At 35.8% G+C, this 17,599-nt stretch overlaps 1 protein-coding gene across 3 annotated transcripts in view; it reads left to right on the plus strand.

The window, feature by feature from the left end:
* COL21A1 (collagen type XXI alpha 1 chain) overlaps positions 1 to 17,599 on the plus strand; it is a 102,599-nt gene that overhangs the window by 34,642 nt on the left and 50,358 nt on the right. For all 3 annotated transcript variants that reach the window (XM_025149095.3, XM_419902.7, XM_004940463.4), the window contains 6 exons: positions 25 to 241; positions 2,825 to 2,998; positions 5,319 to 5,396; positions 7,639 to 7,647; positions 9,560 to 9,643; positions 11,926 to 11,988. In XM_025149095.3, the coding sequence (XP_025004863.2) occupies positions 25 to 241; positions 2,825 to 2,998; positions 5,319 to 5,396; positions 7,639 to 7,647; positions 9,560 to 9,643; positions 11,926 to 11,988 (625 nt within the window). The remainder of the gene's footprint in view (positions 1 to 24; positions 242 to 2,824; positions 2,999 to 5,318; positions 5,397 to 7,638; positions 7,648 to 9,559; positions 9,644 to 11,925; positions 11,989 to 17,599) is intronic.

Below are 17,599 nucleotides of genomic sequence, written 5' to 3' on the forward strand. Positions count from 1 at the left end.
TTTCTTTTCCACTGCCTTATTTAGGAACGTGTTTCCAGAAGGTCTGCCTCCATCCTATGTGTTTGTTTCCACTCAAAGATTTAAGGTAAAAAAGACATGGGATTTGTGGAGAGTTCTAAGCCTGGATAAGAGACCACAGATAGCAGTCACAATTAATGGAGAAGAGAAAACATTGTCATTCACTACAACAAGTTTAATAAATGGCACGCAGGTTATTACTTTTGCTGCCCCTCGTGTAAAGGTAAGAAGTAGATCAGCATTGTGCTGGAGTACTCATTTATAAGTACACATTTTTCCTTTGCCCTTTATGATTTTTTAAAAAATGCATGATTCTTATTATTGACTGCTTAGGCATTTAAAAATGGATGGTGGGTACTTCACCCTTGTTTCCTCAGCATCTACAGTGTCTGCTTTGCAGGTGTTTTTTACTCAGCAGTTTCCAGCAGGTAATTTTGAGGATCACAGAGAATTATTTGTGTACAGCTCTTGACTTAATATATGCTGGAGATTGCTTTCTGCCTTTGATGTAGAGTCTAGAAGGTGAGAATAAGAGAAGTCCATTTTTAGTGGAAGTCCTTTTGTTAAGCATCTAAATTCCTTGCAAACACATAACGGAATGAGTTACTTTATTCTCTAGAAGAGCACAAAATAAGTCGAGTCTGGATTTTTTTAGCTCTATATTGAATAAAAATTCCTTTCAGCTGCTTGTTTTTCTCATTGAAGGAATTCCCCTCTTTGTGTAAACCATTTTAATTGTTTCTTAGTGTATTCTGTAGGTTTCTCAGTCTTTTTTTCATTATTCCAGTGAAATATTGAAGCCTGTAAGAAAGACCAAGTAAGTTGCAGGAAGGAGATTAAATGTCTCTCTCGTGTTCATATCGGTATAGGATTACACAGCCTAGAGATTCCTGTTCCTGACTCAGGGAGTATTTTTTTAATTCAAGCAAGAGGAGCACTTTGGGGAAAAAAAAAAAAAAAATTACCATTGGAGCATTGGGTTGCCAAATGGGTTCTGATTTTCTGAGCAGTGGTGGCCTGCATTCGAATTCTTACTCCAAATGAGGCTAATGGAATTTGAAATATAAATCCTCAGAGAAAGGAGGTCTGATGGCTAAGAAAAAGTCTTAACTACAAGGCTTTTTTGGGAGGCATTTTATTCTTCTGTTATTAAATGAAGAATTTTGCTTTTTCTTTCCAAATTTTCTCTGCCTTGATTTACCTGAGATTGCTGGAAATGTCATTTATAAGTAAATCTGATGCATTATATGTAAGTGTTTTGGGTATCTACAGGGGAAAGAAAAATATTCCTGCAGTCCTAGGTATTTTTATTTTTATTTCCTAGTGATGATTTATCATATTACCCAATAAAATTGAAATGTTTCATATAGTGATCTGTTGTTTATTTTGTCTTGTAATGAGAAACATTGTAAATAAAATTGTGATCTACAAATGAAAATACATTGGAAACAGAGATGCTGAGTAAGACTATACAACAAGTGCTGCTCTGAAAGTAATGCCTCCTATTTTATTATGTTGGCCCACAATGTCAAAGGCAGATGTTGGTGGTATGGCAGTAGGGGTTGAATCTTCCTACCAATATTCCATTCCATTGTGTTGCTGTGCAAAGATGGCAGCAGAGGGGCAGTCTGACAGAAGGGCATCTGACATGGAAGTGACTATGAAGCAAAAGTGTGTTGTTGAATCCCTCTGTGAGGATAAAATGACACCCACTGACAATTCATCGATGCTTGTTGAACATTGATGGAGACCAGACAGTGGATGTGAACACACTGAGGTGGTGGGTGGTGCGTTTCAGCAGTGGTGACAGCGACAGTGGGTCACTTCCACTGGTGCAGATTTTTTCAAGCACAGCATGCAGGCTTTTGTTCATTGCTGGCAAAAATGCGTAGCTAACGCTGGTGACTGTGTTGAAAAAGAGTGTTTAGTAGCTAAGAATTTGCTCTATGTAATAGCCTTACTGTGCTCCTTGCATTTGTTGTAGTTTCCATGAAAATAAATAGGAGGCATTACTTTGGAGTGACCAATGTACTAAGTGAAGTGGAATTAATTTATCTTCGTGCCTACAGAAGTTAGTAAAGATTATATAATGAAAGGTGTATGTTTAAATTACTACTATGTATATGAACTTACTGTGGGATTAATTTCTTAAATTTAGTTATATGGAAGGTGATTTAGGCTAGGCTAGGCTAGGCTAAATAATGTTTGAAATTAAGGGAAACACTCCAAGATAGTATCTCTTCCTCTGTTGAATTTCTTTTCTTAGGTAGATGTGATAAGTACTTCTCTAAAGCACTATCTCATTCTGTTACCTATGTAAATATACTCTTTGATATACTCTTTGTTTAAATCTTAAGCTGAGATTCTGTGATATGATGAATTTAATACTTGTGTTTTGTTGTTTTTTTTAGACTGTTGTGATTCTTTCTGCCAATATCCTGACTTTAAGATTTTTCTGTAAAAGATACAGTAGAAGGTTTTTCAAGTACTGATGTGTTTGTACTACAGTTTAAGATCTGAAGTACTTGAAACATCATACCTCTGCTGACAAAAATACCTCTTGTATTCATAATTGCAACAGCTACAAATCTCAGCATGTCCCGAGTCAGACTGATCTGTTTGGTTTAAAATAATTCTAAAGTGCAGACTATTTATTAGCAAGTATAATTTTCTCAGTTGTAATATTACTTGACTAATACTTTCTTTGCCTGTGCAATTGTAAATATAGCTTAAGTGTTCAAAATGAGTTCTACTATCATTTAAATTAATTTTGTTTTAAATGTTTCCATTTTCTTTGCTTTTTTAGACATTGTTTGATGAAGGCTGGCATCAAATTCGTCTCTTAGTTACAGAAGACTTTGTGACTTTGTATATAGATGACCAAGAAATTGAAACAAAACCATTACATCCTGTTTTAGGTATTTACATCAGCGGGCTAACCCAAATAGGAAAGTATTCTGGAAAGGAGGAAACTGTACAGGTATGCTTATGTTAAAAGCACGGTAGTTCAAATGTCAGGTTAATGCAGTTGTTGTACTGTGGGTTAGCATTGCGTTGGTGCCTTATATTTTCCTGCACTTGCTCTTCTAATTTACTCTAGGTTGAAATTTAATATATAAAATTCTAGTAAGGGGAATGTGAATTGTCAGAAGGACCCAGCACAACTGGTATATCCTGGATAGTGTATTTAATTGATGCCTTCAGAAGGTGTTGGTTTTTGGTGAGTCACTAATCTGATGCAGTACTTTGCTCGGATTTGGAGAACAATATGTCAAAGCAGAGTATATCCTCTGTGTTTGACGCTTGCGTATAATTTCCATCCATCATTGTGTGAGCTACGTCAACACAGCTGGTAGAGAACAAAATTTTTCTCATTGCTAGCTGTCAAGAAAGTATGAAACTTGTCAACTCAGGCTGTGTTGCACAGCAAATACTGGGTACACAAGGGAGCACCATTTGACTGCTGTGCTGGAAAAAAAGCCCTGAAACTGCTCTATTGAGGTTCTCCTTTATTCCAAGGAATGCTATATTCCTCCTGCCTTCAGCTATATGCAGACACCAAAAAGCTGATAACATCAGGCTATATAGGATAGAGCAGTGGTGAGGACTGTAACGTTGACAGTGTTCCGGATGTTGACTACGTAGATTGTTTCCCTGCATTTATGAAAACGTGAGCAAAGTGACAACAGCATTTACAATTAGATTGAGAATAAAGGAAGCAATTCTAAGAAATACTGAATTACACAAATAGGCAGAGTTTTTCTACTCATTTTGCAAGCTATAATTATCTTTATTTTTTTACAGTCCAGTGCTTAATTTCATGACCCTTCCTGCTCCTATTAAACTATTTTAATGTGTTTTGCGTCATCTTCGTTAACTCTATTCAGATGCCATTAATCAGTTACTCTCAGTTTTGTGCGTTTGCAGCCAGGTTTCAATGCTATTATTACCATATTCTAAGTACATGGAAACTTGGACGACATTCTTTGTGTGTGACTCAGCATTTCTGATAGAAATATAGCTTGTATAGTAACATTCTTCTCTATGAAGAGCAATGAATGCTTCCCGCAGATTTCTGGTAGGCACTTATTTCAAGGAAAGTAAAGATTTTGGAATTGTAATCAATCATCTCACACATTTTCCCTGTCAGTGCAGGATTATCTCATTCTCATAGTTTTGTATGTTCTAGGATTTTAGGGTTGTTTGTTGTACCTGTTTTTTTTTTGTTTTTTGTTTTTGTCTTAAGTCTCTGCAGAACTGGGTTTCATAACTTTCCCAACAACACAGTTTCTCGATTGAAGAATGTCATTAGCAAAACATGTTATCTAAAATAAAAATGAAAACATTTTAGGAATGTAGAATTGTATCAGAGCATCTCTTGATAGTGGACTGGAAAAGAAATAGGAAATCTGCCTCATGTTGCAATTTTCTATTTCAAAAAATACTAATATTGCTATATATGGTATTAACAGACTTGATTTTCTCTTCTGTCTTCCCTCTGCTTGTCAAACTTATGATCTATGATTTCTTGTTAAGTGTGATTGGGGCTTTTTTCTCTTTGTGGCCATGATAGCTTCACGCTAGAAAGGCTGGCTTCAGTGCTTTTGTTTTCCTATAGTGACAGAGCAGAACAACACAGATTTTTGCTTATGTGTTGCCAATGTTTCCATTGGCTACTTAGAATTTTACATTATACATCTAAACTCTAAACTAAATTATTCCAAGTGTGAGGGACACTTTCTGATGCTTCACCAACATTTAGTAATCTGACATTTAGAAGAGGCAGGTCAGTGTAGACATGTCTAACCAGGACTGTTAAGGTGAAAAGGGAAGTGTTGGTTTTAGTTAGAATCACAGAATTGCCAAGGTTGGAAAAGACCTCCAAGATCATCCAGTCCAATACTTGTTCTGTTGTAACTGTTTCCAAATGGTATTGGCAGCTGGTATAGTTTTTGCTGTGCATGTTTGGATTTATTACCAAGGATTAAGGTTGGTTATTTCTATTATTTTAGAAAACAAAATCTTGGATTGATTATTTTTCTTTTAATAATTCTGTTACAGAATGTTGAATCAATTGCACGTATGAGTCATTGTGGGAAGCCTCACTTAGGGTTCCTACATCCTTCATTGATTTTTAACTGTAGCGGACACAGAGAGCTTCCATTTTCAGTTGCTTTTTATATTTTGTTCATTTTTTTAAACCCGTGGAATGATATAAAGTAAGAAGGGTCTTGTTTAAACATATAATATCAGGCTAGTAACAATTTTTCTAAAAATGTCTCTTATGTCTTAAATTATAGTTCGATATACAAAAACTGCGAATCTACTGTGACCCGGAGCAAAATAATCGAGAGACAGTCTGTGAGATCCCAGGATTTGTGAGTACAATAGATGAACTTTTGTGAATTACTTGGCTTTTTATGCATCACCATCTGAAGCTGACTTAGGACCCTGCAGTATCAAGTGACCCAGAATTTGTCCACTTACAGCCTTAGTTTTGAACAGACAAAAAGCTTTTTTCATTTTAGATACTTGACGGTGCTAATTTGTAACAGCAGTGTAGAAGAATCTCAGAATTTTCAGTTACAAATTCAAGATTTTAAACATTTCAAGTTAATAAAGCAGCTAGATTATGGCAGTGTAAAATGCTTTAAGCATAACTATTTAACTTATCTAATATACATTTTGCTACTTCCTAGTTGAAAATTCTGTATGTACTCAACGAACCTATACTTTTAAATCACCTTCTCATATCAGAAATATCTATGTTGAAGTCTGATTTTAAAATCTCAGTGGCTGAAGTGAAGCCAAGATTTTCTGAAGTATGTTATTAGTAAGGCAAGAGTAAAATACAGTTCAGTATTGCAGAGTTCTTATATGCAGTTAGGAAGCCCACGGGACTCCTTTGATTCTTTCTTTTCACTCTTACTTAATTATATGAAGAAATGTAAAACACGTGTAGAATAATTAGAAAACCATTCTTGGCACACAGTTGTGGCCAGATATTCAAAAGAATTCAACACCCATCCCAAAGTATTTGCAAGAGATTGGTTTATATCTCCAGTTTCCTTCAAAATGTCATCCTTCGTTTGGTGCCTAAACCCAATTGAGCTAAAGATAGTCCGTGTGCATGCAAGACTATATTCTGCATGTTGTGATTTAGTATATTAAGACCATCTTGCCGATTTGAGAATAGAGCCTGTGAATCTTCAACATCCAGATACTTCGTTTTTTTTGCCAAATCTGCATAGACTCACAGCTAGTGTGTTTGGCTCCTATTCAGTTAGTGCCAGCATTTCTGTTGTAATCAGCACCCATATTGAAACCTTTCTGGAACTCACAATTTTACGTAGGAAATAGGAATTAGGAAAGTGGCTAGGTTCTTACTGTTCTGAAATCTGTGTGTGTGTCTGGAACTAATGAACTTGGGAACACTCTTGCATTTAACTTTTAAAGTTAGCTTTAAATATGAAGTAAAATTTATTATTTCACTTTTTACCTGCACCACGTATCTCCTTGCTCTTTGCAGAGTATGAGTAGGATATAAAAAATAAATGAGGAAAAAAAAGGATAACCCTTAGAAAGAAACACTGAAAAGCCTGTCATTTTGCAGTCTCTTCAACTTGGCAAGTTGTGTGAGCAAAAAGCTTACATTTTGCCAGTTTAGTTTCACATACTGTTGTAAATTAAGCTTGGGCTTCACCCATGAAACTCTGGACTCCTTCAAGAAATAAACATTTTGGACGGTCTCCAAAGGGGTAATGAAAGTTGGAGACACGTGTGGTTTGTGGTTGTATTCCATCACAGTGTGGTTGTGTCAGAGCTCCTGAACTAAGCTGGGGCTGTATGTAGTATTTACAGCCTAAATTCATCTCCTCTCCCTGGGGCTTTAGAATAATTTCAAACTCCCACTATGATCCTTGGGGAAAAACAATCTTCTCCAGAGTTTGCCCAAGGGAAAGACTGAATTCAGAGGAACCTCTTTCCACTTACTGTTTATAAAGATTGTGATAACTGTGTGCATCAGAAAACTCTTGTACGTGGTGCAGGTAATGGTGGATAAATCACTAAAACAGACAATCTCATGTTTGATGTGCTGAAATATATGGGGATTTTTTTAAGATACTACAGATACCATGGAGTCACACTGGAAATCATGTTAGAGAAAGCCAGCTGTGGCTCTGTGCTGCTGTGCATTTTCCCACACACTGAATTCGGGCAGAAATCAGAGATTTTAGAAATGTTTTAGGATATTTTTGGTAATTAATGAAAAAGTGGAGTATTCTTTTGATGGGAAGTTACTCCTGGCGAGAGGTTTGAGCCAAGTCTAAACATTCAGTATATAAATATTTACGTGGTCCAGTTTTAATTTTAGTTTTGTTATGCCTTTTAAAAATTGCTTCTGGCAACTCTTGTTTAGAGACCCTTAAATGACACTGAGCTACTTGTCTGTTGACAGCAGCTGTGCACAAACCTGAGAAAGTCTGAAATTTTGAATTATAGATGCTGGATATTTACTGCTTTAAAGTTATGACTGGTTTTGATAATGTTTACAAATGAGTGGATTTTGTTCAATGCAAGTATTGTTTTATTCTTAAATGATGTTTTTTCTTGTTTCAGAATGGAGAGGTAGGCACAATCCTAAACTGCTCAAACTCACTTTAAGGTAGTATATGACTTTATATAGCTTATTATTATAGGGAATGTACTCTTTGTTTTAAAAAATGGACGGAAGTTTACTAAGCTCAAAAATGCTGTTTTTCATTAATTGAGTGGTACTCAGTGGACAAATTGAAAATCAGTTTTCCGACATGTATTAGAATAAATGGCCTGATTTTTTTTTTCCCACTTCAATTGGATTGCTCTTATTTACAGGGCTGGATACTGTTGCAAAGTGAATGGGGGTGTGCAGTCAGGTTTCTGGATCATACCAATGGGAGCTTCCTGAAGGGGAGTTGGTTTGAGGGCTTAATATGATAGTTACCCTAGCTATGCTGGTAACTTCGCTGTTGCTCAGTACCACTGTGAAGGCAATGTGGAACTGTATTTTGAATGATTTCTTAGGGTCAAATGATTGTTCCATTTAGAGAACATTTTGAGAAGTTTGTGTCCTTATAGAAAATCTGGATAAAATTTTATAGAAGATGCATTAAGTAATAAATGTAAAGTCTGCTCATTCATATCTTGGATTCTTAATTTTTTTACCTTTCTGTATCTCTGAGGGATTACTAAATGAAAAAGAATTCACTGAATCTAGCTGCAACATATAAATTTTGCAAGTGCACCTACATTTTGAGTGCCTAGCCTTGAGTAAATGAATTTGACCTAGCAGCTCTCCCCTTTTCTGCCTTAGGTTTCACATGATCTCAAAGGAGGGAAATAGATACACCAAATGATCCATTGAGATTTAGTGTTTACCATTGTTTGTATAGGGAGTGTAGTTTGGGGGAATTCACCTAACTGTGATGAAGAGCACCCCTGGGGTTCCAGGTAGGAACCAGTGGCAGCAGCCTTACCCTACCTTTCCTGAAGAAGCTTAATGGCTGGAACGTGCGACCACAAGATGGGGAGATCTGGGCTTTACATCCTTTTTTGGCTTGTTACACAGTAGCATGCTCAGTCAGTTGCAGTCAGTATGCTATACATATTATGCATATTATTTGTTAGATTATTTTTGTAAACTTCTGTTAAATAGGTATATTTCATAAGTTATCACACTTCAAATTATGAATATCAATTAGGTTAGGAAAACAGCTTTGTGTGTTGCCAGATTGAAAGTTACCAAACTGCTTGATAAAAGATCTGTGGAAAAGCAAATAGAGTTACAGGTATTGGCATGTATTAGTGTCACGGAGTTATCTACATAGATCTGTGCCCGTGACAGGGGGGCAGTAGGCTCGCGGGCCCCCCTGGCTTCCCGAAAAAAAAAATGGAGCAGCTGCAATGATCTAAGGAGAACTTATTTTACTAACTACGATGTTGGAATGCAAGATGACATGATATAATACAATCTAATTGGAAGCAAGGATAATAAATGAAATGAGAGAGAGCGAAAGAGCGATAGAGAGAGAGAGTGTGAGAGAGTTTCTGAAACTGAAAGCCGTACTTGATGAAGGTGCATGGCTTGGAAGCACACCCACTCCTCTCCCTGGCAGCAAGCAAAAGTGAAAAAGACCGCGCGCAACCAGATGGCGTATCTTCTGTGATGTATCTTCCTTCTGTGACCGTGAGGTCCTCTGGGATACGTAGTTCTTCTTCTCTTTTGTCCATGATGTTATGATGTGGAATACCAATAGCAAAGTTACAAAACCATGACAATTAGTATTTGCTTTTTTAATGTATTTTCTTCCTCGTAAAATGATGGATTCATACATGCAAAGTAGTTGGAGGGCAGTGTTCAGGTGAGCAAAAATTTCACCTGAACAAAAGAGTTAAAGCCTGGACCTATGCAACCTAAGGAAAAACAACCTCACAGAATATTATGATATGTTTGTTCAGTGGTTTTGGCATGTGTTTTGATGGTTGGTTTTACTCTTGATAGTGCATGAATGGCCCAAGCGATGTAGGCTCCACACCTGCCCCCTGCATATGCCCTCCAGGGAAACAAGGACCTCCAGGCCCCAAAGTAAGTTTCTATTGTTTCTTCTTGAGTATACACTACATGTTTTTTTCCCTTCTAGTCTCATGCTGACCACTCATAGTCATGCAGATTAAAAAAGTAGGGTCCTAGTTCTGCTAGTTCTGGTTTCCAGTGAATGAATATAGTGATTAGAAGCAACCAATCTTTTTTTTACCAGTCTTCAGCAAATGATCTTGCACTGCTAATTATTTCAGAATGAAGTGGATTGCTAATCAAGTAGTCTTTAAGGGAGAGTTTTCTTCTTTATTTAAGACAAAATGCTTGCTGCAGAGCTCCACCTTCGCTGTTCTGATTTTTGTGACCTCCCGTGAGTGCTGACAAAGGGTAAGAAGGATGAAGGTGTGAAGTAGGCTCGGGTCTCTGATGCCTAATGTGTCAGACACATCACAAGTGTTTTGCTGCCCTATCTTCCCCAGTTACTGTGCTATGCAGCACTGTCCCCAGTTACTGTTTTTCCACATGTGGATAGACAAGAAGATCCCAAACTGCTTATCTTTCATTAAGCAAATGATTTAAAGAAAATGCTTTCATAATTTAAGTGGTAACAGTCTGCTGCAGCTACCTCGTATTAGAGGGCTGTTTGCTATTGTGATAATGGTTTCTAATCAGGGAATTGAAAACCACATGTTGGAGACCATTGTTATTTCATCTAATAGAGTGTTTGTGGTGTTTTTTGTTTTGTTTTGTTTTTATTTTTTCCTTATTTCTCCTTTAGCATATTAGAGAAAAAAGAGAAGAAAATATTTATAACAAAAAATTTTGAAAGCTACATCCTGTAAAGCATGAAAGAGTAAGAAATATCTGAACTAAGGTGATCTATACAATTTTAATTAAGTATCTGTTTCACATGCACTGTGAAAGAATGCATTCTTCCAATTGCACTGCAGTATAATATTTGAGATAATAATACAGATAACAAAATGGTGCCCAACCCAAAAGACTGCAGGAAGAATGAAAAGGAAGCCAATTTAAGATCTATAGGTATCTCAGTTACAGTACTTCTTAACTCTTGAATACTGGACTTTACAAGCTTATAGATTTTATCTTAATTTGTGTGCTTGTGATATTAATGAAGTGTAATAAAATTAATTCATTTATAAACTTTGAAATACAAATAAATGATATTTCAACTTTTTCAAGACAAAAATATAGCATTTTATAGTTCAGGTAGTGTAACTGAAAGGAAATTTATTTTCTCTTGGATCTCGATCCTGGACTCTTTAATTTGGTCAATAATAATTCTAGAGAATCTACTGTTAGTTTAGAAAATTGTAACTGTTACACTCAGTGGCTTTTTAAAGGGACGTTATTCAATATCCTTTTCCATTTAGCTCAGCATTACATTTCTCACGCTTATATGTTAAAATATGTGTTTTTTACAATGAAAGCTGTTTCTCTTCTGATGTCCTCCCTATTCATAACAATTCTGCAATGTAGCTGGCCTGAATGTCTGTTGATGGATCAAACTATACTTGCTTAATGCTTGTGCAAGAGTGAAATGTTTTATTGACTGAGGCTTTAATGGATTTTTCAAGTCCAGATCAAGTCTGTTAGTAAAATAAACAGAGAACTTAAATACATTAAGAGGATATATTGAGTAGGAAGGTATGTTCTTGCTCTCTGACAACAAACACAATGCTTGAGAGATTGAGTTTTCTTTTCCCTTACCGTGGTCTTAACAGAGGTTATCAAAATAATTGCAAAGGCCTTATAAGAAGAAATCTAAAAAAAAAAAACAAACAAAACAAAACTTTTTTTTCAGACAGCAGTGTCTGGAGAGTTTACTTAACAGGTTTTGATCTTAGCTCTTGTCTTTTCAGTGCTTTTCTTTAAAAACTAGACTCAGCCAACTCTTTGCTAAATGGGTGAGAGTTTTCTTCAGAGTAGAACTGGTAGAATAACAAGTTTTATTAAAGATTTGATTACATTTAGTTGATGAAAACTATTTATTTTTAATTTTATTTATTTATTTTTTGTTGCTGATGATGTTGAGAAGCTTGAAGGCATACGTGATGATAGGTCAAACCTGCACTGTGACACTAAGCATGGGCTTGCTTCTCCATGTCCTGCATCTGAAGTTAGGGATAATTTTCCCAGGGTAGGGTTGCAAAATCAGTTCCCTTTTTCTGTATGAATTACTCCTCAATTGCAGGTATCCGGGACTGCAGCCACAGTTTTATGGGATGTATTAGGGTTAAGGCTAATCTGTGCTAATTTTAAAATGCTCTTTCATGTCTTATGTGTGTTTACCTACTACTTCTCTACAGGGAGATCCTGGGCAGCCTGGGAATCATGGTTATCCTGGTCAGCCTGGTCCAGATGGTAAGCCTGTGAGTACTAAAAACTAAGTCATATATTGTAAATGCAAAACTAGAGGAGAAAATACATGTACCACTAATAACAGATTCTGAAATCTTGATGGTTTTGTCTCTATTCTTTGAAACTGTGGATGTCACTAAGCTCTAGCAATTCTGTGAATGTAACAGTATGTAAAAATTCTCTGAATGTGTTAATCACAGTATTTCTGTCTCAAGCAAAAAATAACATGAGGTAAACATTGTTCTAAAGCAAAGAAAATGGTGTGAGTTTTCCTGTTGGTCTTTGCATCAGTTTGCAGAAGTTAACACCTTCTGACTGTCAGACTTTACTGCGTAGATTTTGTCCATTAGAAAGCAGTTTAGGGCAGCTAAAATATAGGTATAGGTACACAATGTGAAAATACATCGTGCAGCTCTAAGCATTGTGTGTTAAAACATGCGTCACAAAAATACCTGTATTTTTCCTTTCTTTTTACTTTAAGCTGACATTCTTGTAGTATGGATGGTAAAGACTGGAAGAACGTAGATGAATAACACATGCCTCTAAAATAAAAATGCCAGATATGGCAGTGGTTAGTGTAGTCTTCATGATTAACATTTTTATTGCAATAAAACTTTATTAAAAGCAAAAAATATATAATAATAGTCTAAGATTTCATTACAAAATAAATTAGATCTTTGAATCTAATTCGAAGCCTCCAAGACATTGCCATCCAGTGTGCTCTGTTGAGCAAGATTCTGCATTCACAAAGCAGTGGTATGCATGTGCCAATGGTGTGCTGAGAGAAGGCAGGCTAAAAAGCTGGGAGACTCGACCATCCACGTTTCGATTCTCAGAATGTGGTCTCTGATGGTATTTGTTGTTCATTGGAAGGTACTTCAATTCAGAAAAAAAAAAAAAAAGAGAAAAAGAAAAAAAAGTAGAGGACTTGAAAAAGAATTTACTTCTGGAAAAAGGAAAAATTCTCTGCTGGATACTTGGATTCAGAAAGCAGGAAAAGAAAAGTGTGTGCATGTGCTACAAATTAAGCCTCTGTAGGTTTTCATTCTTAGTTTGAGGACTATATTTTGTAGTTGAGTCCTTAGGTTGTAGTGTTATTGTGAAATCTCCCTGGAGGAGTTGACGAGAGTAGATAAGTGTCATGACTTTGTATCTGCAGAAAATACAGCTGGGAGGGATTCCAAATGCTATCAAGAACCAAAATATAGAAAGATGCCCTCAGACATTACAAAATGTTTTTTTTTTTTTAGATTAGAGAAGACAAAACAGTTTATGGAGTAAGCATTGGTTTATGGACTGAGTAATTAATAGTCTGTGGTTTTGGTTGAGGTTTAGAAGGGATGGTTAGTTATTTTGGGCCATTTTTGTCCATGCTGGACAAACCAGATTAACTTCAGAGAAGAGCAACAAAGGGCTATATTGGGCTTTTCAGCTTAGTATTCTGTTATGTTAATAGTTCTGTCCCGTGGAAAGATGGATGAGGCTGTTGTAACTACACACCATTTTAACTTGAATTTGCAGTTGCTTATTAATTTTAGTAACTGCAGCAAATTGTTCTGTCTAAATAGGCACTACCTGCCAACTTTGATGGCTTAATAAAACCACTAGGGTTCTATTTTTAGGAACTTTTCATATCACTCATACATTTCAGTTCAGCGTCAGCTAAAGTGAAAACAACGAGATTGATGCTTGGAAGTGTGTATATTTAAAGGACAGTAGATATAATTAGTAATAAGAGAAAGCTCTGTGCTACATCATTAAAAAGTTCATATTTCTCCTATTTTATTGCGCAGTTACATGCTGGCATTTTCTTAGGGATAGTAGATAGTAGGTTTAACTGTGGTGAGTCCTTTTAGAAGTAGAGTTAATTTGAAAGGAAAAAAATAGATGCTGAACACAAAAAGCGCAATTATTTCTAAAAATTGAGAATTATTGTTTTAAAATATGGGCTTGGTATATTGAGATGTGCCAATGGTAACCTTAGTGGTCCAGCAGACCAGTGAGAACAGAAGCATTTTAATAGCTCCACAAATAAAGATCCTCATATGTCCTGTTACATAATTCATGTATTTTCCCTGAGCTTTTGTCGTAAACAGATTTTGATAACTATTGCCTTAAAAGTTAAAGTACAAGTTTAACAAAGCTAAACTATTATCTTCAAAGATTGAAGAAGTAGAGAAAAAATCAGAAATGGAATTCTCAGTGCTATAAAATACTTTCTTTTTTTCCCCCTTGCAATCATGAAAATACAGGTTTTAAATAAGAGCAGGTGAAAACAGAGCTTGGGAATTTTGATCTAATCAAAATAGCCTTTCTGTTCCGCTGATTATTGATAATGCTTAAGCTTCTGAAGAGCACTCTTCTGTACACTTCTTCTGTACAAAGACAGTTATACAAACTGCAGCAGCCCAGAATTGCCTGAAAGAGAGTGTACATCACAGCTCGACCATGCAGAATGCTAGAGGTAGGAGTGCAGTGTGGATAAGCAGAGCTGTCTTTATTCCAGCTAACTGATATTTTGAAAAATAAAATAAAACTGTAAGCTTTAGCTTGTTGTTATGGCTCTTTCTCACTTTTATTAACTGGTTTCCACTTCAGTGCCATATATCTTCCCATATGCACTGAGATTTGTAACTGTGAATCACGGAGGAGAAATAAATCGATGCTGTAGTCTTTCTGTAATGCTGTAATCTGGCAGTTATATTTTTTTCCTGCAAATGAGTCATCGTGTGCATAGATGAGCATTCTCTGAACTTAGAAAAGATTAACAAAAGTATCTCAGACAGTTAAAGTAGGCTCTAAAAGCCCTGCCAATGAAGAATTTTTACCATTTTACCATTTTTACCATTGAAGTTCATAATTGATTTGATATACTTCCAGTAAAATCCTATTAACTTCCTAATTTTTTTCTTGAAAAATCAGCTGTAGCTTTTTGCACTTGATCTTTGTAAGGACATATAATTGCGAGACTATTAGATCATCTGCAGCTCTGGCCAGTACATTATTGTTCCTTACAGTACATTCTTGAGTGTTTTCCAGGCTAGTTTTTAGCTGTGAACGACAGAAGACCCTTTAGGTACACTGTGTAGAAAAACAGACCCCTCCTTTTGTCTTTTTCTTCTGCTTTATTTATTTATTTGCTAACACTACTAGCACTTCATCCTTGCTGTCAGTGATTTTCCTTGTTTGAGATAACTTTGCTCATATGACTCATTTTAGCTGTATCCCCTAGGGGAACTTTGGAAAGCAAGCTTTTAATTCAGACAGCACAATAGTCTTACAGGTAGTTGTGTAGTCAGTGTTGTTTAATCAAATGGTTTTTGCATGGAAAGCTTTTCCTGGAAAGTCAATCTTTTTTGTTCCCAAACACATTTTTATGTTCTCCTCTAAAGTTATTCCAGTTTGCATATCTGGTATTCATTTTCTTGGAACAGTATAACTGGTCAACAGAATGTTTCTTCCTTTGAGAAAGATTTTAGGCATGCGTTTATATGTAACTGATATGTAACTGATTTTAAAGCTAAGCTCAGGAAAATTTAGTTTATTTTTCATGGACTGCCTAGATGGTTGTAGCACTTAAAGTCAGTTTTAGTCTGAAAAAATTCTAAACAATTCCCATGAATGTCTTCAGTATTACCAGAAAATAATTGTTCACTTAGTATTACCTAGTAAAATTTTTTGCTGTAATACCTGGGGAAAATGAATATAAACATGACTCAATTTCAATCATTCTCGAATTTAAAAAAAAATAATACTTTAGGCTATAAGCTCTTTTTGGTATTATTTTCTTTCCTTTCATCTATGTCTCTGTTTAATTTTCTTACTCTGATAAATATAGAAAAGATCATTCAAAGTAACTGGGGAAAAGCACAGAAGTGAGAAGCATAATATGTAATAAAAATACATTTATTTTCAATTAAAAATGTTATTCTCAACCTGAAATCATTTAATTGCTTTGCCAGGAGAAATTCCGCTGGTAAATAAGTAGAAGGGTAAAAATAGTATTTGAATCTCAACTGGAACTCATTTTAATGGGAATTATTCATCAGAAAGAAGCAGCTGGAGTAGTTGCTGGCCCTGAGAATGCTCAGCAGCCTGACTGCAGTAACAAAGCCATTTTTTATTCCAAAGGATACTATATACGTGCTGGGAAAGAACTCAAACAGCAATCACTTGTGGTTAATAGGGGTGATAGGTTATCAGTCTGCTGAAAGAAGTGGAAAAAAATATACTTATTTATCACTTTTCAACTTTGAAACTTATGGCTGACAAATCTTGCCTATTTTCTTGTATTCCATCTAGTTTCATTAATGAAAGTTTGGAACCATTTACCTTGTCTTAACAGTGTCCATAAGGAATAAGAAGTTTAAAATTAATCTACTGAGACTGTCTTTACTGTTATGTGCACATGCTGAGTTCATAAGCTATCAAAATTCTGGCATAATAAGTAATTTCTGGTCATTCCAATATTTCTTTTTAAAAATGTGTAGAATACTGTTACAGCTGTACTACCCAGAGCTGGTGATAAACTGAGGACTGAATCTTTTATGAAGAACTTAGTATAGCCAGTTATTTTAACAGGACTCTTGGAAGCAAAATGGATAATAGTTTCATGTATACTTAGGATTACCTGTGCTGTTGGATGGTTTGTCTAGGGATTTAAGTTGATATAAACTGCAGCTACTTTCTTCAGGAAACTTTTGTAAGCATAGTTGATAATTCCACTAGAAAATGCTGCTTTGATTTCCAGAAAAGTGAATATTTATTAGTAACACTGAGACCTTGTTTTTGTTAGTGGAACTATGTTTTCTCCATTTTGACTACCACAGTCATGTAATGGCTTCACTGAGACCTCCTACTTGGAAAACAGGGTGGTACCTTGTGCTGACTTGTGTTGCATACAGCTGTGCATCACGCAGCTCTGTCCATTAGTGCAGATACCAGTCCATCTGACTGTTTTCAATAGTGGGAAAGGGCAGATGGTAGGGATGAACACCTAAGTGATGAATAGGAAGTTATATGCGCAGAGTACATTATCTCAATTCCCAGCAGTCTAAAGCTTGGGAACTTTCCAAGCCAGATATTATGATCTTGTATCTAATAGCCTTGATGAAACTTTTCTTCTCCATGGTTCTTCAGCACAAGCAGATATTTATCACCCAACATCATGCCCGGTTAAAATAAACTGCTGGAGGCTCAGAGCTATGAAAACCTTGGCAGATGGTTGAGTAGCCAATGGAAGGAAGTGTAATCAAATGGAGAAAGAACTAAACAGTTCAAAGCAAAGCATAATGAAAAAGGCAATAAATAAAGCAGGGAACAAGGCAATTAAAACTCTGTTTTGTACTTTTACCATAATAATGTTCATGTGATGACTGACCTTTAATCAGGATTCACTTAAAAATTTATGTTGGAAGGTAAAAGCTGCATTTAGTTACCTTTGGGATTTAATGCTGAATCTACTGTTCATTTTCGTGTTTTGATATGTGTAGGCAGAGGAGCTTCACTGTAGCCAGTAGAAGCAGATGGACACAAGTGTTTTAAAGGTTTTAAGCTGAAACAGAGAAGGTTTAGGTTGGATATTACGAAGAAGTTTTTCACACAGAAGGTGGTGACACACTG

Source organism: Gallus gallus, chromosome 3 (genome assembly GCF_016699485.2).
Source record: "Gallus gallus isolate bGalGal1 chromosome 3, bGalGal1.mat.broiler.GRCg7b, whole genome shotgun sequence".
NCBI lineage: Eukaryota > Metazoa > Chordata > Aves > Galliformes > Phasianidae > Gallus > Gallus gallus.